Source organism: Panthera onca, chromosome B1, assembly GCF_046562875.1.
Source record: "Panthera onca isolate mPanOnc1 chromosome B1, mPanOnc1 haplotype 2, whole genome shotgun sequence".
NCBI lineage: Eukaryota > Metazoa > Chordata > Mammalia > Carnivora > Felidae > Panthera > Panthera onca.
This window is the reverse complement of record NC_138342.1, coordinates 196,621,016-196,646,022: the sequence shown is the minus strand read 5'-3', so window position 1 is coordinate 196,646,022 and position 25,007 is coordinate 196,621,016. Positions and strand designations below refer to the sequence as shown.

At 39.9% G+C, this 25,007-nt stretch overlaps 2 protein-coding genes across 5 annotated transcripts in view; one reads left to right on the top strand and one right to left on the bottom strand.

Annotated features, from left to right (window-relative positions):
- Positions 1-25,007, bottom strand: part of VEGFC (vascular endothelial growth factor C) — a 109,641-nt gene that overhangs the window by 9,230 nt on the left and 75,404 nt on the right. For both annotated transcript variants that reach the window (XM_060652852.3, XM_060652855.3), the window contains exon 4: positions 10,499-10,650. In XM_060652852.3, the coding sequence (XP_060508835.1) occupies positions 10,499-10,650 (152 nt within the window). The remainder of the gene's footprint in view (positions 1-10,498; positions 10,651-25,007) is intronic.
- The window catches only part of LOC144616089 (uncharacterized), a 93,481-nt gene that overhangs the window by 8,218 nt on the left and 60,256 nt on the right, over positions 1-25,007 (top strand). The window contains exons 1-3 of one of the 3 annotated variants that reach the window (XR_013554984.2): positions 4,523-5,509; positions 7,842-7,928; positions 15,805-15,967. Coding sequence is in view for 2 of the 3 variants with exons in the window: in XM_078445248.2 (XP_078301374.1) it covers positions 5,449-5,509; positions 7,842-7,928 (148 nt within the window). In the remaining variant the exon portion in view is untranslated. Of the gene's footprint in view, positions 1-4,522; positions 5,510-7,841; positions 7,929-15,804; positions 15,968-25,007 lie in introns of those variants that run through there. The other 2 variants (XM_078445248.2, XM_078445249.2) reach the window with 2 other exon arrangements.

The window sequence follows — 25,007 nt, the reverse complement described above, 5'->3', positions numbered from 1 at the left end:
TGGGTTCTTTCAACTTCTCTACTTTTTGCCCCTTGAGTTTTTATAATCTTGGAAATCTCCTGACCCCCCAAATCCGTATTTAAGGAATGCTGACACATTACCATCTTTTGTTTGGCATTAGTGAGAAGTGAGCTGAATGTATTTCGTAATATATCTCTAAGTGAGAAACAATGAACAGCGTCTTGATTTGTATTAAACTACTACTGATCTACTTGACCAAATATCTCTTAAAATATTTCATAGATCATTCAAGATGAGTGTTAACATTAATTGAATACACATTCAACTTGTGGCACTCAATGGCTTTTTGAAATAGCACATTGTCTCTGTGACATGAACTGTGCTATTAATCAAGTACTCTGATCGGCATCTATGTTTGTAAGGTGTCTTCACAACAATGCAACTGATTAAAATTCTGATGAAAGTGTGGTACGTGTAATACAGTTGTGTTCCTTAAGTAGCAATCCTGCCTTAAATCTTATTCAATGTGAAGTGTGATCCAGTAATATTCGTTTGAAAGCATGTGCTGTGGGCTCTCCTACATTTCTTCTGAGCATCTTGATATCATCCAATGAGCTAGCCAATAATATGCTCTGTACTCCATTAAGAAAACACAGAGGGGGCACTCTGACCACGTTAATACTTTGGATAAATACCCAAATACAGGTTTGGTTCCCTAAGTGCCAACTGTTGCTGTCATCTGAACTTCACCCGCTATGATTAGCAATCACTCAGACCTGTAATTATATTTTGAAAGCATATCCACCCAGACCCTCCCAAGATTGCTGTCAGAGTAGCAGCTGCAAGGGCAACTCTTTTCTTTCACTCTCAGAGCCACACAACTCTGGGGAAAAGACTGCAACAGTTTGATTTCCAAAGACTGAATTGTGTTGGTCTTGAGTTCTTTATGCATGGCCCTTGATTACACTTGACTATCTGATGCAAGGTATTAATAATAGGGGAATCTAGGGAATAAGGGTATGGAGTAGATGGGAATTCTTTATACCTTTTTCTCAGTTTTTCTATAAGCCTAAAACTTCTTAAAAAAAAAAAAGGCTGTGCTTTCACCTGTTATCGTTCAGAAGACAGAAAGCAGACAGTCCAAAGGTGGGTGCACAGGTCAGCACGGTTAGCTTCCTGTTAGAAAAAATATGCTCCAAGGCCTGGAGACTCTTACCTGAGTTCCATGGCTAAATGGATTCATGTTAATCAGTGCTCATTTGAAGGGGTTAGACAATATTTAGATAATAACGAGTTTTGTAAAAAGAAAAAAAGGATGAGCAGACCTACGAATTAAGGTTTCAGAAATAACTGCATATGATCAGGAGAGTTTTAAACCTATCAAGAGGGGATTTTTCAGGGAAGGACACAGATGCATGTTTTAAAATAGTGGGAAAGTTTCTGGCCAACTGGAGCAAGACTTCGTGTCCCAGTTTCACTGGCAGATGTATTGTTTCTGCATTTCTGTTCTGATGCAGTTTACTAACTGCATCGTGCTACTCTATCTCTATTTTTGGTAAAGCAAGAATGGAATGCATGATCTTGAAATGAAAAGGAAAGAAATAATTAAAAGGAGAAAATCAAAGCCTAATGGATATTCAAGCTTCTAAGCATTCAGACTGAGGATCTGTTATAGATTAATGAAGACACTGAGCCCTCAAGTTCTACATCAAAGGTTGCCAGGGCGATAAATTTGCTCTGTTCCTTGGAGAAGAGAGTCGTTCTCACACGAATGAAATTTTCCTTAATAAGCCCGGGTAACTCTAACTTCTTAGAGGCAAATATGTTTTATTTTGTGTCTTAGTAAACAATGTTGACAACTTCGTAAAAGAAATGAAAACCAGTAAACAAATAAAAATGAATGAGCCTTCAAGCTAGAGTTTTCCATTTTCTCTTTTTTCACCCCTTCTTTTCCTCTGTTACCACATCATGGCTCTCCCCCAAAGACTGGCAGAACCTCTTTATCAGGTTGAAATCATACATATTTCTATTTCGTATTCATTAAAATCCAAGGTACCCTGGCTGTGCTGAGCATGCTCTTGTCACTCCCCTACCAAAAAACTCCGCATGCTCCCCAATACCTCCACAGGAAGGGTGAAACTCTCTAGGCTGGTACCCAAAGCTTCCTAAGCACAGCCTTAGCACTGCCTTCTTAATTGAATCTCCGATGGCCTTCTTCCATTAACACGCAATCCTCGTCGATTCAATTCTCATGGATTTATTGTCCCCAGAATGTGCTATTTCCTTTAGGAACCCTTTAGAAACATTGTCAGTGATAACCAATTAACCAATGAATTTACCACTGGGTAGAATTCATTTCATGGCACTTATGTTTCAAATGTGACATCTCTCTCCTTTGATTTTACTCTCTTCCTAGTATGTAGTATATTGCTTCCCTATAGTCTGTATCGTAGAATAAACATGAATATTCATTCACTCACTCATTCATTCATTCATCCATACAATGGAATACTACACAGGTATTTAATGAACAAAGGGGGCCTAGAGACCTCAAAATGATTACATCTCTAAAACATCATGTTCAGAGAAAAAAGTACTGTCACCATTTTAACATATTTTAAGCAAAGCCGTACTATACATTCTTTTGTCTTATAAAAATGGAAGAGCATGAATGAGGATACAATTTTCAATCAGTGGTTACCTCTGGCAAGGAAGGGTGCTGAATGGTGACCATGGCTTTGGGTTGTTGTCTTGAGTGAGTATGACAGAATTGGGGTGGAGGGATATGTCGTTTTTGCATTTTTTTTGTTCTTTCCTATATGTTTGAAGGGTTTTTTTTTTGTTGTTGTTGTTTTTAATGTGAAGAAGTTAAAAATGTAGTCATGACTGCATCCCCAAAGGAATGGATTGACTCCAAATTTAGTCTGAATCTCTGGTTTGCCACTCTTGAGTTGTGTGATGTTGGGGCAAATGACCTAATCCCCCTGATTCAATTTCTCATATGTAACTGGGAATTCCACTCCCTTGTTTCATCTTCCTCCTTCTCAAAGTGGTTGTGCAAGATAGGGTATTAATAAGTGTTATCTCCGTTTCATGTCCTTCAGATAAGGGAGTCCATCACAGTAACTCATGAGCTTTTTCTAAGACTTGATCTTCTGACCACTTCTTTGTTCCTTGAATTCTTGTTTGGCTTTTGCAATATCCTTTGGATTCTGTAATAGCTAGTTTTGAATCCCTGATTTTTCTGACTATTCTCAGTCTCTGCACAGACTATTATTTCTCCCAGTTTCTTAGATATTGGTATTCTGCATAGTGCCAGCTGCTGCTGCTTTTTTTACTGTCTCTATTTTCCTCGGTTGGGCTCATCTCTTCCAACGCTCTATCAGCTTCATGCTGGCAGTGGCCACCTTAGCGCCCTCCCAGCTCCAGATCCTACCGCCTTGCAAACATTTCTCTTTGATTTCTTAGAGATGCCACTCTTCCTGTGAACACGTGTTCCCTGTCTTGGTGAATACTGTCCATGCACTGCACCCTCAACTTCTGCCTCTGTTCTCCTGTACATGCCATTCCCAAGTCGTGACTTTCTCAAAATTGTCTCTTCATCTCTTTTCTTTCCATCCCCATTTCCGCCGCCTTGGTTCCTACCCTTGTTGCTTCTCTATGAGACTATTTCAGAAGCTTCTTCTCCAGTTTTTCCACCTCTTGTTTTGGGACTCAGTATACCTACTATGGTGCTATCCATGTTTTTTCTATTATTACACTGCCATCCAGATGTTCTTTCTGTAATATGCAATGTAAATATCATGGGTCATACATGTATCTCTTAATGGCTCCTGAGAGACTTGAAGACAAAGTCCATCCTTGGCATGGCAGATGCAGTTCTCTGTACCTCTGCAGACGCGGGCATCTTGTGTGTGACGGGAGGGATGCAGCCCGCGTTCTTCCTCTGCCTCAGCAGCTCATGTCCCGTGTGCATCTTTCTGACTCACGGGATTTCTCTAGAGGAGTGAGCCTGTCTACCTTCCTCTCTCTCTAACCTACCATAATAGCAATACCAAGTAGATACACAATAAGTGTTTGATGAATGACTCAATAAAGCAGAGCACAGTGTACATTTATGTACTTATTATATTAGGAATACTTGTGTTTGTACTCTGGCACAGAGCGGTTTTAGTTACGGAATTATCCATTTTTTTAAATATCCCTCATCTAGGATGGTGTGACACACATGTAAGACTCAAATATCTCACGAATGGATATTTCATGAATGGATATTTTTACTTCTATCAAGTAAAAAAAAAAAAAATCTCTGGCATCACTTCTTAATTACAAATGATTCCCTCCATAGAAAGAGACCCTCCATGTAAGGGGCCATGGGAATCCATGGGGTTCAAGCTGAAGGAAAATATAGGAGGAAGTAATTGGAAGGAAAGAAAATAATCTATGAGAACATCAACATGAATATTGATATCTAACAACTTCTAGAGAGAATATCTTCTACCTCTGGACTTTCTGACGTATCTTGGTATTGATATTGAAGCTTGAAAGTTGTTGGGGTTTTTTTGTTTTTGTTTTTTTAAATACTATAAGATACTGGGGGAGAGGATGGGCTTAAGAGATGAAAAGACTTGAATCTGTATTTTTTTTCTGGCACTTTTCTTAGCTGTTCAGCTTTGTTATGTGCTGATTAACACTTCTAATACTCCGTTTTTCCATTTGTAGAATGTCTGTAAAAATAGCAGCCCAAGTTTATTGAATGCTCACCGTCAGGCATCAGGCACTATGCCAAGACCGGGCAGGTGTCACTGAGTATAAATGTCACTGCATCCCTATGTGTTGGATGTTGTCCTCTTCCTTCTCCTTATTACTCTTATTCTATTTCACTCTTCTACAATATCGGACTAATGAAATGTCACTGAAGAGGTTAATTGTGAGGATTAGGTTATAAATGTGACACTGCATTTTTGAATGTAACATTTGAATTTATGTTTCGTACATGAAGAAAATGAATCACAAAAAGTTGACCGAAGGTAGCGAAACTCACAGCAGAAAATGAGTTTTGTAATTGGGAAGCTGCTTGCAGTGTGCACTATTCCCCCCTGTGCTCTGTGGTGTGGACCATCCATGCGGCCACCTAGCAGGGTTAGGATGAGCATGTGGCGGTGTGTGGCAGGTGCCTGGTGCATGGTTACGTTTTGTAAAATCATAATGGTGATAATTGTACAGACAGAACACGTGTCGTCCCTCCCTGACTGTGCGCATGCTCGGATCCTCCCTCCTTGAATCCGCGCATGCTCAGATCGTCCCTCCCTGAGTGCCACATGCTGTGAGGTCAGAATCAGCCAAGCCCGTGTCTATCCTCCCTCACACTACCTTGGAGGGTTCTCGGCCGGTTTTAGAGACTCAATAGTTTTTTATGGACAACTCACTTTATGAAAGATTCATTTATTTACTGAATTATACTTCTTCATAAATAACCTGGAACAAATGGTCTGCTACTCATTTAATCTCCTAATAATGGGACTTGAGCACCATGCACCTGAGAAAGGCAAGTCTTGTCTTTGTCCCAACAGTGGTTGGTAAGAGCGCAGGGGTTGGGCAGAGCTGGGGCCACTGCTGGAAAATTTCGAACTCTATACAAATGAGGGCTGGGAGGCCCTCCCTGCTGGGGAATCTTGAGAATCTTAAAATATTTGACTTTGTTATCATGAAGATTTTAAGAAATCTACCATTTTAAACCTACGTGAATTTCAAAATTATAGTTAATAAAATAGGTCTGTTGCTTTTGGCTTTTCAAAACTCTTATTTTGTTGAGAAGGGGCATATGATAAAATGCTTGTATTTTAAGTTCATTTTTTTACACATGTAGGTACCCATGTAACTATTACCATAATCAAAATATGGAACATGTTTATCACCCCAAAGTTTCCTTTTGCTCCTTCCAGTCAATCCCCACCATCTATATCTTGAGGCAACTCCCAAAATGCTTTCTCTCAGTCTAGGTTCTATTTGTCTTCTCTAGGGTTCATGTAAATTGAATCATATAACATGTAGTTTTTAGTCTAGCTTGTCTTACTCAGCTTGATGTTCTGAGACCCATTCATGGTGGGCGTGTCAAGAGTTCATTTGTATTATATTGCTCAGTAATGTTCCACTGTATGGATATACCGCGGTTTGCTTATGCATTCACCTTTGATGGGTATTTGGGTTGTTTCTAGTTACTGGCTAATGAAGCTTCTGCGGACATTCATGTGCAAGTTATTGTGTGCAAGTATGTTTTTAGATGACTTACGGATGATATCAGAAGTGTATTATTTAAGTTGATAAGAATCTGCCAAAATATTTTGTAAAGTGGTTATGCCGTTTAACATTCCCATTAGTGACATATGAACATAGCGCCATGCCCTCTCCACTATTAGCTTTTGTCATTTCTTTTTAATTTTGGCGATTGTGGTGGCAATTCCTGCTATTTTTAACAAATGGTTTTGTCACATGGCTTTATCTCATCATATATAAGTTGCCATGACAGTTTTTAATTAAATTGAAGGCCACACGTCACAATAAGTGGAGACTGACATTAAAAAAAAGAGAGAAACAGAAAAGAAAGAAGTATCTGTGTACCCCATGGGTAGTAGCAAGGCATGCATTCACAATGGGGGCAGTATCTTTGGCAAGGGAGTAAAAACTAGTTATTGGAGAGGAGGAATCTTAAATGTTGCAGTGGTTTTTGTCTCTCCAAAACCCAAGAAAAGCTTTTGAACCAGTAATTTCTATTGGGTTTTATGGGTTGTCACGTGAGCAGGATTGGCACCGAAGATATCCAGAGTCTTTGCAAGATAAGGGCTATGAGATTATAGTGAATGGAGGGCTGTCACTGAAGGATTTTCTCTGAATTGAGTGCTCAATCTCAAGGTCACAGAGCAGCAGCTGCCTGTGTGGGCATGTTGGCTGCCTTGGGACTGCTGCCAATGGTTGATCCCTGGTGTTTTGTGTGTGACGTGAGCTTAGGGAATTAAGTAAAAGTAGTTTTTATTTTATTATTTAATTCTCCAGAAGTTATTCAAGCCATTAGTGTGTCAAATGCTGAGAAGAAAAAGCTAGTGACACTAAGTAAGCATCCAGCAGTTATAGAAGTTACAAGTTGTTTTCTCACGTGATGTGGAAGTTAAGTTCTCTAAAAAATGTTACATAAATTATTTAAAAAATTATCCTTCTTTTCCTGGAACGATAATTATTTGGAATGTTTTCTTTCAACATACATTCGTATCATTATATATCAATCGGTATTTTCTGTATGTAATATGATATATTACCACTATATTAGTAAATAACTTACCTTAAAGGTTTGTCAGCAAATACTGTGTAATAAAATTATGTTTGATGTTCATGGCTTTTATGTTTTTAATTTAACTTTTAACTATAAATTTTGTTTTGTCATTTTTAGTCCTACATTGCATTAAAAAGCTTTCTATTGCGAGGCCCTATAGCTCAGGGATTAGAGCACTTGTCTTGTAAAAAGCTTTCTACTTCCTTTTTTTATGTATAAAGCCCAAATATACATATAATACCTAAAGCTATATGAATAGGTCTATGGTATTAAAACTTTATGAGGGAGGTGATTACAAAAAAGGTCTGCAAAAGGATCCTTAGGGGGTGATAATGAAAAAAGAGTTGGCTGCTACTGTAATAAATGAGAGTGTTTTAAAATAATGTTCTGTCTTACTCTTACAGTTATATATAACTACATGTAAGGTTATACAGTTAATTTAAATATATACACTATATATGCTATATGCATATTACATAAACATAGCTGTTGCACCCATACAGATTCATGTGTGTACTGATGTGGAATGTGAAATGCATTTTTTTTATTGTAGACCGTGGTAAAAAAAAAAACCAAAACAACAACAACACTAGAAAACATGAGGAGATGGATGAATCAGAGATGGATCTTAACGGTAATGGTAAGTCTGCCTTTTACTGACTATCGCTTAGATGCCAGGCACTGTGCTAAGCACCATAGTCAGTGTTTCATTCATTCCTCTTTACTTTGTGCTTTCACATATAAGCAAACTGAAGTTCAGACACGTGAAATAACCCAACCTTAGAAAGTGAGCTGGTGGCCAACCTGAATTCGGGCTCAGACCTGGCTCACTGTGAGGCACAGGCTTGATTTGCTCTTTCTGTCTCTTCTTGCCTTCAACAGCATTTCAGTTATATGAATAAGTTGTATGAATAAGTAATGGTGAAGATCCGAGCGAAACATGCAAATGCTACAAAATTGCAGATACAGAAGTGATTTGATATTTACAAACACTGGCTGATCAGTGGAGTGTATTGTTTCGCTCCTAACTCTGGAGTGTGATGACCTGCTTCATCTGTACAATGAAGCTACTACCACTATCAGCTTCAGAGATGCTTTTTGGGAGGGTTCAGGGAGACAGTGCATGTGAAGGGCTGAAAGTACAGTAATGACTCAGTAATTTTCAAGCATTATTCGCTGGAGACTGTGGAGGGTACAAACCTACCTGAAATGCTCACCATCCAGTTGCTCACATGCCGTATTTATGGAGCCCTACAAACCCATGCGAGGACAAGGCAAATGCAGTAATTGCTATGGGCATTCAGGAAGCAAGGGAGGCTTGCGTTTGGGCAAGACAGATGTAGGACCGAGACCTTTCCCAAACTCTGAGAAGTGGACAGGGCTTTGGGAAGGCAGGAAAAAAAGGGAATTTATTGTAAGCCAGGGCCAGAATAGAAAGGACAAACAAAGCAGGAAATGAGTTTGGTGTTCAGGGAATAAGACTTGGTGAAACCCAGCCTTGGTGAGAAATGAGAAGCGAAACAAGAAAGGAAGGCTGATTACAGGACAAGGAGGTGAGAAATCTGTGCTCAGGTCTTTGAGCAGCTGAAAGCCACCGACAGTTTCTGGTCACATGAAGGAAGTGAGGCCTTTTAAAGCTTACTTGTGACATTACACAGGAGCTGGAGAAGGTTCTGGCATGAGAAAACGGGTATCGACACCGCTGCATTAGATGAGGTCTGCATGCAGGATGATGTGAGCGAGGATGGCAGTGATAGAAAGGAACTACATGTATATAGGTTGGAGCAAATATCTCCCGTCTCCCCCATCCCCCCAGATAAAATCAGGACAAAAAAGCAAATGACAACCGTGTGATTTCAAGGCCTCAAAGAATATGAGAGAGAAGTGCTATGAATAATGTAGAAATAAACAGAATTAGTCTTTGAGTTTTGTACCTATTATATCTGATACAAACAGCAATAGAGGAGATGTAGATATATTTTAAGTCAGTCTTAAACCATAATGTTGGGGACAGCCAGCACGGGGATAATGGCCGAGGTGCTGAGAACGGACGAGTGGCCACAGGGGCTAGGGGTGCGACTTTCTGAGCTGCGTGGGTGAACTCGCACACACGACAACTTTGGGGGGTACTCGTCCTCCTGTATGGTGGCATCAGTTTATTTACAGAGGCCTGTAAGACCTTTTTGTTCTCACGTGGAGGATAGACTTCACTCTAGATGATGCTATCCTTAGTTTAAGTGTTCCTGGAAAGATCAGGCCTCCTATCTGCCGTACTAAGTAAAGCAGGAATGGGGAAAAAATGCTCTCAGCATCTCACATTTATTGTCACGTCCCCTAAAATGCAAGGCTACACTTTTTTTGGTAATATATATGTGTGCCCATCAATTTATTGAACAGTTTGTTATAGATGTTGAAGTTCAGTAAATTTTATTCCCATGCATTGGATATCCTAAAGATCAAAGAGCCGAATCTTCATTTTGGGGTAGCGAGCTGAAAAGTTCCTAGATTTTTGATGATGATGCATAATGATTCAGTCTACACTATTCATAGAGTCCACACCTGATGCCTCTCCAGCCCCTTCTATGTGATCTAATGCAGCAAATGCTGCCATTTACGAGCCTAAAAAATTTGATGAGAAAGGAATTTGAGTAACAAATGGTACTTTGAATGTTAATTTGGGATAACAGTAAGAGAAAATTCTTTCAGGTAATTCATCAGTATTTCAATATTCAATCCTGGCTGAAATAAACAATACGAACAGATAGAGAAAAACAACTGAGATTGAAAAAAGACAAGTGAATGCTAATAGATGTAAAATAATCTTTTCCTATTTACTTTTTGTTTGGGACCAAAAATCTTACTGAGGCTTAAATGTTTTTGGCTGTAAAAACGTCATTTATGAGTTCGCACACTTGATTTCATGGATGTTAGATCAATTAGGCTAAATTACTTATAAGAGGAATATTGGGGGGATGCGTGTCACTCCATAGAAATACTTGCTTTATACTGTTAACTAGATGGTCTATACGAAGGGCTTCCTGGTTTGAGTTTGATTTTATTTTCGTGGTGCACTATCCAATTTGTCTTTTGCATTTGATGCAAAGTATATTATAGCAAGTTTCACAAAAGTTCCTTTGATAAACTGTGTTTACTTGAAAATCATTTTATATTAGTAGAGGATGCAGAAAAATAGATTTAATTCATACTCACTGTGGTGGTGTTGCTGGCAGGGAACGTCTAATAATTGAATGAACTTGTCTGTAAACGTCCAGTTTAGACATGCATCGGCAGGAAGTGTGATTGGCAAAACTGATTGTTACTGGTTTGGGGCCTTGAGAGAGAGGCACTGTAATTTCAAACAACTACAAAGAAGGGACAAAAAGAAGAAAAAATTATATAGATGCTAGAAAGCATTTTTATGGTAAATGTCGGAGTCCAAAAAAAGTGAGATAAATTCTTTATGATAGGTAGTGCTTCGTGATATATGCAGGACGCAAAAGTTGTTTCATGATTACGACGTAAAAACTGTTTTGCTTCAAATCAGTAAGTATCCTTTATCAGAATAATAAATAGTCCATATGCTTCTCTCATGTCACTACTGTAAAGCATATTAGAATTTTGATAACCGGCTAATGATTATGGAGCAGAGATGCAAGGGACCAGGGTGTTCGGGGGAAAAAGCATTTTTTCGGAGTCCTCGATTATTCCAGGGGTTATGAAAAAGTGGCACAGATATAAATATCTTTGTTTCTATGAGAGTAAACAGCTGTTGGCCACACAACCTAGAGATCTTTGGTTAAGTCTTATTCCAGGTAAACTGAATACAGAGACATAAAATACATAGATGTGAAATCGATTTTCATTCCAAACTAAATTTCCACCTCAAAGTAGTTTTACAATTGTCCGAGATAATCTTATGAATTTATTAGGTTTAAAAGAAAATAAACACATTCATCACTTAGTAGATAAAGCTTTGTTTCTGCTCTTTTGTCACAGGCATTATGAAAATAATAAGCTTAAAATAAGGTAGGACATGATACGTGGTTGTGGGTTAGAGTCTGAAAATTTAAAGTCTCATTCTGAATGCCTTGTTTATGGGAACTTCAATTCATCTCTTCCTTCGCCAAAGTCAATGTTTTAAGTTGAATTTACAAATAAATTAATGGTTAAGTAAAACTGAGTGGATTTAAATTCTGAAGTTTCTTAAATTCTAATTGATCAGGGGCTCCCGGGTGGCTCAGTTGGTTAAGCATCTGACTTCAGCTCAGGTCATGATTTCACTGTTCCCGAGTTCGAGCCCCACGTTGAGCTCTGTGCTGACAGCTCTGAGCCTGGAGCCTGCTTCAGAATCTGTGTCTCCCTCTCTGTCTCTTCCTCTCCCCTCTCGTGCGCTGTCTCTCTCTCTCAAAACTAAATAAACATTTAAAATAATTTTTAAAAATCTAACTTCTCAATAATCATGGTAAAAGTGAAGTCCTGGCCATTATGTGCTTGATAAGATCCGTCTGTAGTAATAGGACGATAGCTGAATGGCTTTGGTGTTACTGTCTTTCTGGCAATCTGAGCAGCTAAAAACGATGACAAACTCCAGAGCCTTGTGATCCGGCCCCTCACTGCCCTTCCAAGCCAACACTTGAAGATCATTGGAATTGAATTAGTTGCCCGTTTAGTCCTACAGGGAGATTTATGGACATGCAATTTGAAGCATGAAACACAGAGATACCTAAATTATAAAACGCACATTTTCTACATTTGAAATACATTTATTGTATAGTCATTGAAAAATTCAGCACTTTGTTAGCACAGGTGCCTTAGGAGGAAGGGGCACAAGGCCACACCCCAACAGGGCAGTTTTATTACCAACCCCACTTGTAAGTTGTGTAAACTTGGAAAAGTCATTTAACTTATCTAAGCTGTATATTTCTTTAAAAATCAGTCAAGTTGAGGAAACATCTGACCCACTGTCCATCGGATGGTTATAAAAATGACATACGTTAATGTCAGTGAGTGTGATATGCATACTGATTGCTATATTTTTTATATTTTGCACATATTCTCAAGATTCTAGATCTCCTCCAGAATACTGCCCATGATACACAGATAAATCTCAACATTTGACCTCAACATATCCCAGTACTATGGCTTTGACCAGTCACTTCTGTAAAAGGACATTCGTTTATGCAGATTGGAAGACACCTTTTATTAGGTGAAAGGTCACCCTGGTAGAAATCCTTTGCACTAGGTAAAACTATTTTAAGAGACAGACTTCTACAGTGTCTATATACACTACAGTTTTTCTGCTTCTTATCGCATCTCTGGACCCTAGCATAGAACCAGTGGAACAGAAGAAATGTATGTTTCATAAACTACTTATTCAATTTTTATATGTATAAAATTTAAAAATTATGTAAACCTTGTGTAATGGTAGAAATGGTAGGATTCACAGGCTGGCTGACAAAATCCTGAGAACTTGGGTCTACCAGGCAGTTGGATTTGTGTCTAGAGCCTAGGACAGACACTTCAAAGCCATCGATATGAAAGCCCTTCTTGACATCTTGGACCCCGATGAGATTACTTGGTGAGATCACTCTGAATGAAGGGGAAAATGTCTGACAGAAGCCTGGGGAACAAGTGCATCATGAAGGGGTGGAAAAGGCAAATAGTAACTATGTCTGGGAAGAAGAAAGAATGAAGACGCAGAGCCAGGAGGGCTTACTGGTAGACCAAGAGAAGCCAAAGGAAGACAGGAGAGCTTCAGAAAGGCGTGTGTGGTCACAGGGCCCGATGTCTTGGGGGAATGAAGCCTTAGGACAGGTGGACGGAAACGGGGTAGCAGAGCAGCTCCGGGCCCTGTGGGGGGCCGGGCTGTGGGACGGGGAGCAGGGCGGAGCAGGGGGTGAAGACAGACCTCTCGGGATCAGAGGGAAAGCGCTCAGTGGGCTCAGGCCAGGGGAGCGGTGTTTGCTTACGGAACGCATGGAATCACTTGGGGATCTGGCACTGTCTCCAGTGACAGGCGGCAGCCCGGGGGCCTGAGAGGGACGGGGGAGGTGCGGTTTGAGACCCTGCTGCTGTGCAAGCTTGCCTGATGTTCCCCGCCCTCAGGGGCTGCTACCTCCCAGAGGCCACCCTGGCAAGGTTTCCCAAGGGCCAAGAGAGATCTGTCCCCTTCAGCCACTGCTGGGGGGATGACGTCCACACTCAGGACCCACCCTGGAGTCCCATGTGTACACTTAGGAACTGGGGCTTTGAAGAATGTTCTAGTGGGAGGGGAACACTCTTCTGCATTAAGAAAGCATCTTCCTGGAGAAAAAAAGCCTGGCTGTACACTTTCAAGGGGTGGAAGAGATTGGGGTCTGTGAACTCACTGACTAAAGGCACAAAGGGACAGGTAAACAGGCAGTAAAAGAAAATCGCTGTTTAGAGAACTCTTTTTTTCCTGCTAAGTATTACAACTACATTCATAAGTATTAAAAGTACAGTAGAACGTGAGAGAAAAATTTACTTGTGAAATAAATAAAACCCCCAAATTTTAATTACTTATGTTTCATTTCTCTTATTTGAGTCTAGGCAGGCAACTGGGCAGCTGAATTCAGTTAATTTGGGTGAAAGGAATAAATAGGCTGAAAAAATAAAGTAAAAAAAAAAAAAAGTCCCTTCTCTTGAAACACATCTTCCGACTCCAAATTTTTACCTGAGTTTTTCAGATAGTTTTTTTTAATTCTCTACTTGAGTGTGTCAGTGTGGACAAAATTTAAGGGTCCAGAGAAAGATGCCTGACCAATATTAAAAGTAGAAGGTTCTTGATAAATAAGTTTTATTCATCTATCAACTTCCCAAATATAGGGGAGCGTGCCGTATGTGTGTGCATTCAGGCACGATGGTACCTATTGTGGCTCTTGTCATGTATTGAAGAGGCCTCTTTCATTTTCCAGTTTCTTCCTGCACTGGTCTTACGTGTGTGGATTGACTGACTTTTCTCATTTAAAATGATTATAAGGTTTCCACCACCTGTTTAAGAAGTATGATAAATTCCATTTCCTTCCTTCCAGATCCATTTGTAAATTTTATATAGCTATATTTAATCCCCACATTATGAAGAGTGTCCACAGGCCCTTTTCCCTAATCAGATAGTATGTGCTTTAGAAACGGTAAACTTGTTTGAACAACAACAAAAAATGAGTAATTTGAATCACTTTATAAACTCACAGCCCCCCCAATCATTAAATGTAATTTCCAAATAACCAGCAACCTCTCTCCTTTACCAGCGTTAGAATAGTAACCAAGAACCAAGTCTTAGAAACACAGACATTTGAGTCCTGCATCCGCAATTTACTATTTCTGTGACTTGGAAGAATTATCCCATTTCCCTTTGCCTCCATTTTGTTATCCATAAAATAGGGATAATACTGGTGGTGATGTCATAGCGGTGTTCTCTGAACAGTGGTTCTCCTTCAAAATTGATCTGAATCTTTGGTAGATGAATCCCAACGATTTGACATTTTACCTTGTTTAGTTTTCAGTAACTCCTTATTGAGAACCAACAAGATGCCGAGTACCAAGTGCCATGACAGCTTCTCATCAATCAGTGGCTCTTGCCCCATGCAGCTCTCTCTCCCCTGCCCCCTCCGTCTCTCTCATACAGACACACACATATACACATACAATGATACCATGTTAGAATTTTTAAACTATCAAATCGTTTATCACAAATGCCGTTCGTGAGCAAGAACCTACAGTTTAACTCTCTTGAAATCTGTGCTTGCCGTTATATAAAGATCTGAACCAACACAGTATAATTTTCTCTCAAAAGAGTCAAGGTCTCTCCGGCACATCACTGTTGCAACAACATATAAATTCTTTATATTTCAATAAAACTATCCTCATACCATTGTCAGACTGTTTTGTGCCTTAATGTGTGCACAACGGTATTCTCTACTTTATATTTAAGCTCACAGAGTGCAAAATTTATGTATTATGTTCAGCATTAGCTAACAAGTCCATGTATATATGTATACTCAGTCAATCCTAATTGAGGATGATGACATTTATACTTGGATATTTTGAACGTGGTGATTTTCCTAAAATAGTTTTATGCTATAAAGTGAATTGTTCTTGAACAGTACATGATAATAGCTTGTAGCTAAGTTAGGATTTAAGGAGTAATATAATTCATAATGGACCCATACTATCTGCATATGTCTGTTTGAGGAGTTGCCGGTTTTAGAGATCAAAAGGGTTTATATAAAGATGGCATTTAAATAAGCCTGGACATTGGGAAAAAAAATATTTGTGCATTCTGTAAAGCTGCAATAAAAAAGAGGAAACGCCAAGCATTTCCAACTGAATGGTTCCCAGTTGTTATCTACAGGAATTCTTTAATAAGAGTATTTAATAGTCAATTCTCACCAACAAGAATGGACTTCAAATAAAGCCACATTTTGAAACAATAGGCTGTTTATACCAGCCTAGCAACAGTTGTAAAACAACAATTCCTATTTCTACTTATCTTGCAGGCTATTCAAGAAAAAGGTGTAGAACTTCCTTACTGACGAGATCCTGGACTACAGTTTAGTATTACATTTTAAGGGAATGTCTGTGTGGGTACAAATATGAAACAAAAAAATGCTGCCCTTTACGACATCTTTATACCCCCAAAATATAACCAGTTTCTTTTCATAGCATGTCTCGTTGCCATATTTAATTTAAATATTCCAATCTTGAGTCCATTAATTAAGTATAGAGGCAATCTGGAGCTTCTGGAGAGTATAGTTAATGACCGTAAGATGATATAGGGAAACCACACAGCACTTAAGTAAATCCTAAAAATGGGAAAAGTTAAACATTGAGGGTTCACTGTCAGCTTATCAAGTGAGCAGACCAACCACAGGACCACTGTCAAGGGGATATAGAACTTAAATTGGGTCTGGGAAGAACAGATTGCCATTTGGGATGGAATTAATTTTATATAATGTTATACATAAAATGCATAAACAATGCTATAGTTAAAAACCCCAACTGAGGAGTTTTAGAAACACTGAATCAGTTTTGTACACAGGATCACAGTGCCTGGAGTTGGAAAAGAGGTATTTTTAACAGATGCGTTATTTTTTTCCTTCAGGCAAACGTTCTTCTTTCACTTCTGATAACTGGTATGGTAGAGAGCTTTTCCCCACATCTGGACAAAACCTGATTTCCAACAACTGCGCTTGCCAAATATTAATTAGCTAAAGATTCCAAACAAATCACATTCCACTTGTTGAATACATACGAGTGGAATCTTCCGAACTGCTGCAGTACAAAATAATACCTCGCAGCTTGATTCCATAGTTGCACATTTTTACTCGGGTTTAAATAAATTTTTCTGTAAAAGAACATTTTATGAAGCATGCAGTTGAACTCAGATACAATCTGGAATGTTTTTGCTAATATATATGCTTATATTATTTCTTTATGGAATAATTAAAAATGTAATAGTTTTTTTTTTTTTTTTTGGATGGCAACACAGAATTTTAAATATTGCTGTCCATGTCCATCAGCATGGACCAGAGGAGGCCCAGCTTCCAGAGTGAGCGGGCTCCTTCTGCTGGCACCAAAAAACACAGCAAAGAGGGTATAGTCTCTTGAGCTCTAACCCCAGGATTTCCAGAGAAGCCCCATGGGCTCTGTAGTTTTTCTTCTTCATTCCTATCTTTGGAAAAACCATGTAAGGTAAATACTAACACTTAGATAACTTTTTAATCCAAGTGTTTGGCTCCAAAGGAGATGACCTCCTTCTGCTTTTATTTGAGTCATCAAATAATTTATCTCCTGCAAAATTCACTTTCTGGTTTTTGGTCATATCCCTTTAAATATACAACTTCTCGTAAGAAAATAGACTGAAGGCGCATGTTTATGAAGGAGGTCAGAAAGACACCCACCCCGTTTACTTCTCTGAAGCAGATAGCAGGGAGGACTTTGAAAGCGGTTGTGACCTATCAGTTCACGCTGGAATGCTTAGGGCATGTGGTTTCACTTTTCAAATGGCTGGTTTCTCGCACATTCTAGAAACCTGCTCTTCATTGAGCCCTATTAAAAAGAATTCTAAGGAAGTTTCTATAAAAAACGTTGGGTTTTATATCACCTAAGGTACATTGTCTTTAAAATTTATATGATTCTAGTTGGTGATTTTTGTTGTTAAAAGTTGTGTCTGGAACTCCTTTGACAAAACGACAACTCTTTTTTTTCATCCCCTTCGGAAAAAACAGCAGTAAGAAACTTCCTTTTATGTTTGAAAGAGATCATCACATGCTCCCACTTATAGTACACTGAAAATATAATAAAAAATACACTTAGGAAAGGTATTAGGTATAAGCCTCTATAAGCTGCAATATTAGTGAAAATGTTAAACCATGCATGAAAACATTGCCTTCAGGAGTTTCACGCCTTGTCCTCCTTGATATGCATTTCCATAAACCCTTGCATTTATTTCTTCTTTACAACACTTAGGCTCCTTTTATTTGCTTGATAAATGCTGATTTTCCCTGCTAAATTGTAAGCTCCGTTAGTGCACGGTCCATACATGACTGTATACCCATTATACAACAGGGTATGAAGCACCCATAGTGGGTACTTCACTACACTTAACTGAATTTAAATGAAAATAATTGTTTTTGCTATTAAAAACTATCTGAGTGGATTCTTTGGGTGGGAGAAGGGATGATATTATAAAATTAGGAAGAGAAACGGGTGGTACTATATGACTGAATGTTGGCTTTCCCTTGGCACTGGCTTTTATATGAATTCTCTCCATAGTAACAAGTACACCATGGCTTCAGACAACATTTATCAATATGATGTTTCCTCTTATAGCTATAGCTAGGGATCCCATCACTGTTATAGAATTCTAGAGTTACCTGCCCAATCTTCTTCCTATCTCCACATAAATATCACTCAGAGTTTTCAAAATCGGCATATTCCCAGCTCTACCCTTGGCCTCAAATCTGTTCTTTTTCCTGTATTCATTCAATTGAGTGCTTAGCGTTTCCTATGTGCCAATGACTGTGCTGTGCTCCAGTGTAATAACCAAACACAATCTTTGCTTTCATGGAGTTTAGGGCTCAGGGACTAAAACAGCCTGACAGAATAGATAACGATGTTATATGGGCAATAAAGGATGCTATGGAGCAGACAACACAATGCCTTGGAAGTGACATTCTTATCACTTAAGATAAAGTGGGTAAAAATTAGCTAAAGATGGGTAGAAATTAGCTAGATGAATGGGGAGGTCAAGGTGGTATATAAGGAGATGTTCAAACACAAAGGACAGTATTGTAGTGACTTCGAGGCTAAGAGATACTGACATAATTGAAGGAGTGAAAGCATTTGGGTTCTTGTGGAAAGCAATATTTGGGGGAAAAAGCAGTGACCAGTGAGGCTACAGATTTAGGTGGCAGCCAGATCACGGAGGGCCTAGCGAACCGTGTTGATGGATTTAACCTAAAGAAGACACCTAAAGGAGAGTGCTGCTCAAAATACTTAATGACCTAGAACATTTGCATCGACCAATAAGAACGATGCTAACGTGGGCAATAACTGATTTACCATTTAGCAAAGAGAAAACTTACTGCTATAATGTAGCCAATGGACTAGAGGGAAGTAAGAGTGGAGACATGGGACCAGTTACTAGGCTGGCTGGCCCAGGTGATTGATGAATGTGGCCTAGATCAGAGTGGGATCAGCAGGATGAAGACACCAGATGGATTCTAGCCATGTCTGGAAGACAGATTTAACAGGAATTGATTGGGCTTGTAGTGAAAGGAAGAATAACTTGGATTAACCCACAAGATGAGGGGTGTTATTTACCAAGAGAATACTGGAAGAGGAAAGGGCCTATTGCTTGTCTACTTGTGTAGGTGGGGTGGCTGTGCGGGAACAGGTCGTAAACTCCAGTGGGGCACACACTTTCCATGATTGTCAAAGAGGAAGCGGAGTCACAGGGTTGAGTATGGGAACCGCGAGAGAAGTCTGGGCTGGAGATAAGGATTTTGGAGTCATCCCCATGAAGAGCAAAATAGTGTGGATGAGGAAACCCAAGGAAAGAGTGTGGAGTCAGAAAAGAACGTGTCCTGGGGCAGAACTTTGAGGGCTAAGTACCTTGTTTTCAATGCATTTCAAATTTTTAATTCAAACTCTGCAACTCTTCAGCAAACGGAAGTGCGGAGATGAGATCTAGCCTGCTGTTACAGTGATGCATACAACGTTTAAAAACACTACTGCTCTGTAGATCAGAACTTATAAGAATTATGATTACTGCACATATCAAGCCTATCAAAAAGGATCCAAAAAAAACTTGAGAAAACAACACAAAACCAACAGCAAGGAACCAGATCTCAAAAATGTTATAGGTAAATTCTTGATTTTTCATAGGAGCAGATGACTGGAGGAGGTAGGTGAAATGATTTGAACATCATAAATCTGTTATACTAGTAAACCTAAATTCTCTGAAGGCTAGAGGTGCAAGAGGATGAAACACACTGAGAACTGATTCCATATGATCTAAAGTAGATGTAGTTTTCCTGTAGAAAAATATACTGGACCAAATTCTAGTTCACCTACACATACCTTAAACTTAGCACTAAATGCTCTTCTTAGCCTGGAAGCCTTATAACGTTCTGAAGCCTGCATCCACGTGAGGCTTCCAACTTGACAGAGAAGCGTGTGTGCGCTGTTGTGCATACATACTTATCCTTGAATAAATGCTTTCACTCTGGCACCAATGAGGTCAACATGGGACCTAATCATGCCACTGCAGGAAACAAATATGCACTGGTCACAGAAAAACCACCAATGATCAACTGAAGACTACATTTATTGATTTTGTTTACTAACAGTGATGTTATGTTTCCCAAGTTTAGATTTTACTCAAGGCACTCCTGAGATCTATTTGGCACATATTGTGTAAAGTAAGCATGTATTTAGTAAGACAGTGGTAAGAGGAATACAATGGTGATTTTTAAGTTTATTTATTTTGAGAGAGTGAGAGAGGGAGGGAGGGAGAGGGAGGGGAAGAGAGAGATAGCGGGAGAGAGAGACAATCCTAAGTAAGGCTCCACACCGTTAGTGCAGAACTGATGTGGGGCTCGAACTCAGGAACCAGGAGATCATGACCTGAGCCAAAGTTGGATACTTAACCGACTGAGCCACCAAGGCACCCCTAGAATGGTGACTTTTGCTCTCGCCATCTATGAATGGGAAAAGAAAGTGGGAGAATTTTCTATGTGATAAAAAACAGACATTTAACAATACTGTTCTAAAATTGACAGCATATACTTTTGTTAGGCAATAGGATCCATTTATTTAAAAATTACACAAGTGAGTTGGGGCACCTGTGTACCTCAGTTGGTTGAGCCTCTGTCTCTTGATTTCAGCTCAGGTCATGATCTCTCAGTTTGTGGGACTGAACCTTATGTTAGGCTCTGCACTAAAAGCATAGAGCCTCCTTGGGATTCTCTCTCTCTCTCTCTCTCTCTCTCTCTCTCTCTCTCCCTCTCTCCCTCTCTCTCTCTCTCTCTCTCCCTGCCTCTTCCTCACTCTCGAGAGCACATGCTCTCTCTCTTTCTCTCAAAAATAAATAAAATTACACAGGTGAGTTAATCAACTATTTTATTTGTTTTTAATGTTTATTTTTGAAGGAGGGAGAGACAAGAATGTGAGTGGCGGAGGGGCAGGGAGAGAGGGAGACACAGACTCTGAAGCAGGCTTCAGTCTCTGAACTGTCAGCCCCATGCAGGGCTCGAACTCACAAACTGCCAGATCATGATCTTAGCTGAAGTCGGACATTTAACCGACTGAGCCACCCAGGCGCCCCGACTATTTTATTATTATTAACCTTCAAGGCAGTAGTTTTAAAATCTGGTTCAACAGATAAGGAGTAGGGTAAGGAAGCCATATCCTTGGAACTCTGGGGTAAATACTGTGGGTATGTCCATATTTTCATTTTTTCTGGTGAGAGGGTCCAGTTTTTATGTGGTTCCAAAAGGGGTTGTATGCTAATTCTGTGGTAGATACTCAGGTAACCCATGAACAACACAGACCTGCTTTTGGCTTTAAGGAGGAGACAGACATTAATCAAATAATAATGGCTATATTGTTACAAATGGATTTATAAGCTGCAGTTAAGTGCAATGAAAGAAAAGTATGGGAAACTATAAAGAATTTAAAAGAAACAGGATCCGATCAAGGAGGTCAGATAAATCTCCCCCAGGGACTTGTTGAGTCATGTGATGGGAGACTGGAAGAACTGGTACCCCAGCAAGGAGGAGACCAGAAGGCCAGGGTATGAGCAAAGATCCTGGGCCAGAGGGGGCACGGTGGAAGGAACTCAAGGAAGCCTAGAGCATTTAGAAGCACAAAAAGTAAGGACAAGGGACACTTCTGGCAGACCATGTTGTAGAGCCAAGCAGACATTCAAGGCTGTGATAAAGAGTTTGGTTGTATTCTAAGAGCAGTGGGAAATCACCGAAGGGTCTTTATGCTGGAAACACCCTTAGACTTGTGTTTTAAAAAATATCGCGTTTGGGGGCAGTTGACAGAATCAAGGGGAAATGGAAGCAGGAGAACAGAGAGGCTGGTTTTTCATTAGCTGGAAAAAGCATGAAAAGTATGTTGGACTAGAGTGATGGTGGTAGACATGGGGATTCAAGATACTTATGGGATAAAATTAACATCGGACTGGTGACAGGCTGGATGTGTGACAAGAGAAGGGAGCGGTCAAGGACGACCCCTGTGCTCCTGACTAGAGATGAAGACACGCGTCCAGAGGGAAAACCACAAGACCAGGGTGTTGTTTGGGCTGAGCGTGGTACTGGGGAACTAAGAGCTTATCTGAGGAACTATTACACAGAACATCTGAGCATCTGTATCTAAAAAAGATATATTTTGAAATATGTAATTTAAATATGAAAATATTTAATAAAGAATATACTATAAAGTCTGAGACTTTTTTTTTTTTTTTACAGAAACTTCATTTAAGTTTATTTATTTTCAGTGGTGGGGGGAATGCATGTGAGCAGGGGAAGGGCAGAGAGAGGCAGAGGGCAGAGAGAGAGAGAATCCCAAGCAGGCTCCGCACTGTCAGCCCAGAGACCGACGCAGGGCTTGGTCCCACGAAATGGGAAACCATGACCTGAGGCGAGATCAAGAGTCAGACGGTTACCCGACTGAGCCACCCAGGTGCCCCAGAGAAAATTCATTTCAAACTATTTTTTTTTCTGTCAGCTTAACAAGGCATCATAGAAGAATTTGTGGAAGGAATTAATAATGAAAAACAGCATTATTGTCAACTGGCAACTGATTTTCACTGAGAAAATAAATTAACTCTAAAAAAGACAGGAATTTCAAGAAATGAACCAACGAAACGACATCCCAATGCTAAAACAGTTATGACTCAACTTTTCACCTTTACAACACGAGCACTTTGATGATAAAGTTTCACCCAACAACCAAATCCAATAAGGCGCTTTTGAAATGACAAATAATGAGCTCTTAGTAGGTAACATTTTATTCCATGAAATCTTCAAAATCTATTTTTTGAGCCTCTTCCATGCCATCCCATTTTTAAACCAGATCTAGCCCTTCGGTCTTTGGAAAATGCAACTGGTTTATCTGGACTTTTTGAAGGTCAACCAAATTGCTATTTGCCTTAAGTCAAACCCCACAATAATAATATAATCTAGGGTAGATATCATATTGCTTAATAGAAATATTTACAAATATATTCTATTAAAGGCATTCCAAAAAGGTAATTTCCCAAATCACCCTCGTGTATTTTCTCTAACTGTGACAACACAGAAGGCCAAAAATCCTTTTATGGGCTTCAGCTAAAATATGAAAGCCAGCAACATTTTTAATTTTAACATCTCTTTAAAAATGAGTGTTATGTTTTAGAGACTATCCCACTGGAATAAGTAGTTCGATATTTTTGAAAAAAGGTGTTTAGTGCCAACACCTCTAAAAGGATTTCTAAAATCCTGTTATACTTCAGGATTATGATGAGCTTAAAGCCCTATTATCCAGTAAAACCTGTGAAATCAGTAGCATTTTATTCCGAACAGTATACGGTAAATGTACGGTTCTCAGCTACCAAATTTCTAATCACTGTTTGATGAAGGAGGGGGATGAGTGAAAAAGAGGTGCTGTGCTCAAACACACGATGATGTGTTGTTCCATTCAAATATCAGAATTTTATCAAGCACTGGAATGTTATGCTATGTTAGGCCCACAAACAAACATTCTACTGATTAAGTTTCTAAATGCGTGACTATATTTAGGAGTATGCTGCTTCATCAAGAATAAATGAAGTCCTTCTGGCTGTGCTTAATTATGATAACATGGAGGACGCCAGGCCCCGATGCATCACCTTTTCATTTTTGTTTTTAGTCTTTAGAGTTGAGGCAGAGGTAAACTGAATAGAAAATACAGTTTGATAATTTTTGTTTCCTCCTGCAAGTCTTAGTATCTGAAACAGCTGGTTCCTTCAGCAGGTGTATGAGCAATAAAAAGAAATACGACTGTTTTTTTTTTTTTTTCAAAAAGGCAATTTAACTTTCATTTCCACTTAGTTCTATCAAAATAAGAGATTTTATTAGTGCGATCCAAACTTCTGAGCAGCAAGGTCTATACGAGAAGAAGCCTCTCTTACACGGGTTCCAAGTAGAGACATTATCTGACTAAAAGCGTGACCCTGTTATCATTCCACACTGTACAAATCACACCGAGCATCCCGTTTTTGAAGTTATTTTTCACTTTAAAAGTCAGAGTACAGTTCTTGGGGTGCCTGGGTGGCTCAGTCGGTTAAGAGCCCGACTCTTAGTTTCGGCTCAGGTCATGATCTCACGGTGTGTGAGTTCGAGCCCCGCGTCGGGCTCCGCGCTCGACAGAGCAGAGCCTGCCGGGGATTCTCTCTCTCTCCCTCTCTCTCTGCCCCTCCCCCACTCACTCTCTCTGTCTCCCTCTCAAAAATAAATAAATAAAACTGAAAAAAAACAAGTCAAAGTACAGTTCTGGATGTAGCCAGGCTGCCTGTGTTATTCCACCTCCCAAAATGGATCAGAAAAGCCTTTTAGGCAAACACGGTTTTGTCGTTCGGGGAGTCTGCCTCGGCCCGGCCCAGGCCCCGGGCTTCTCCAGACATCTCTGTGCAGAGGCCAGTGGCTCACACCCCTTCAGACAACACCCCGTGGCCACCACCAGCGCCCAGACGTGCCCTCTGACGGCCAGCCGCCTCCTCCACGGCCGACCCGCGGTGCAGGTGAGCGCATCCGCTCCCAAGATCCCAGCACCCAACCTTAAGATACGTTTCTGGGCTGTTTGTTCGAAGCCTCCCGTCTCGTGTGATGGGACCTCACAGGTAACTCAGAATCCATGAGACCGAGCGGCAGACCATTTCCTTTGCTTCCTAGACGAACACAATTCAGCTCAGGGTGCTGGCTCGTCTCAGTATTACGCCTGTTGCACAGAACACCCACCCGCATTTCAGCATGTATCTTGAACGTGTAATTCGTGCTGTGTCTCTGTCATCGGAAGACTTACGCACCTGACAGTCGTTTTATTGCCCAAGGGAAGTAGCTGGGTCTCCCTCTCTCAGACACGCACTCGTACGTGTGTTTATTCTCAGATACCGCTACCACGAACAGGGTTCCTCAAGCATCAGTTACTTTCTCTGTGAGATTGTACCATC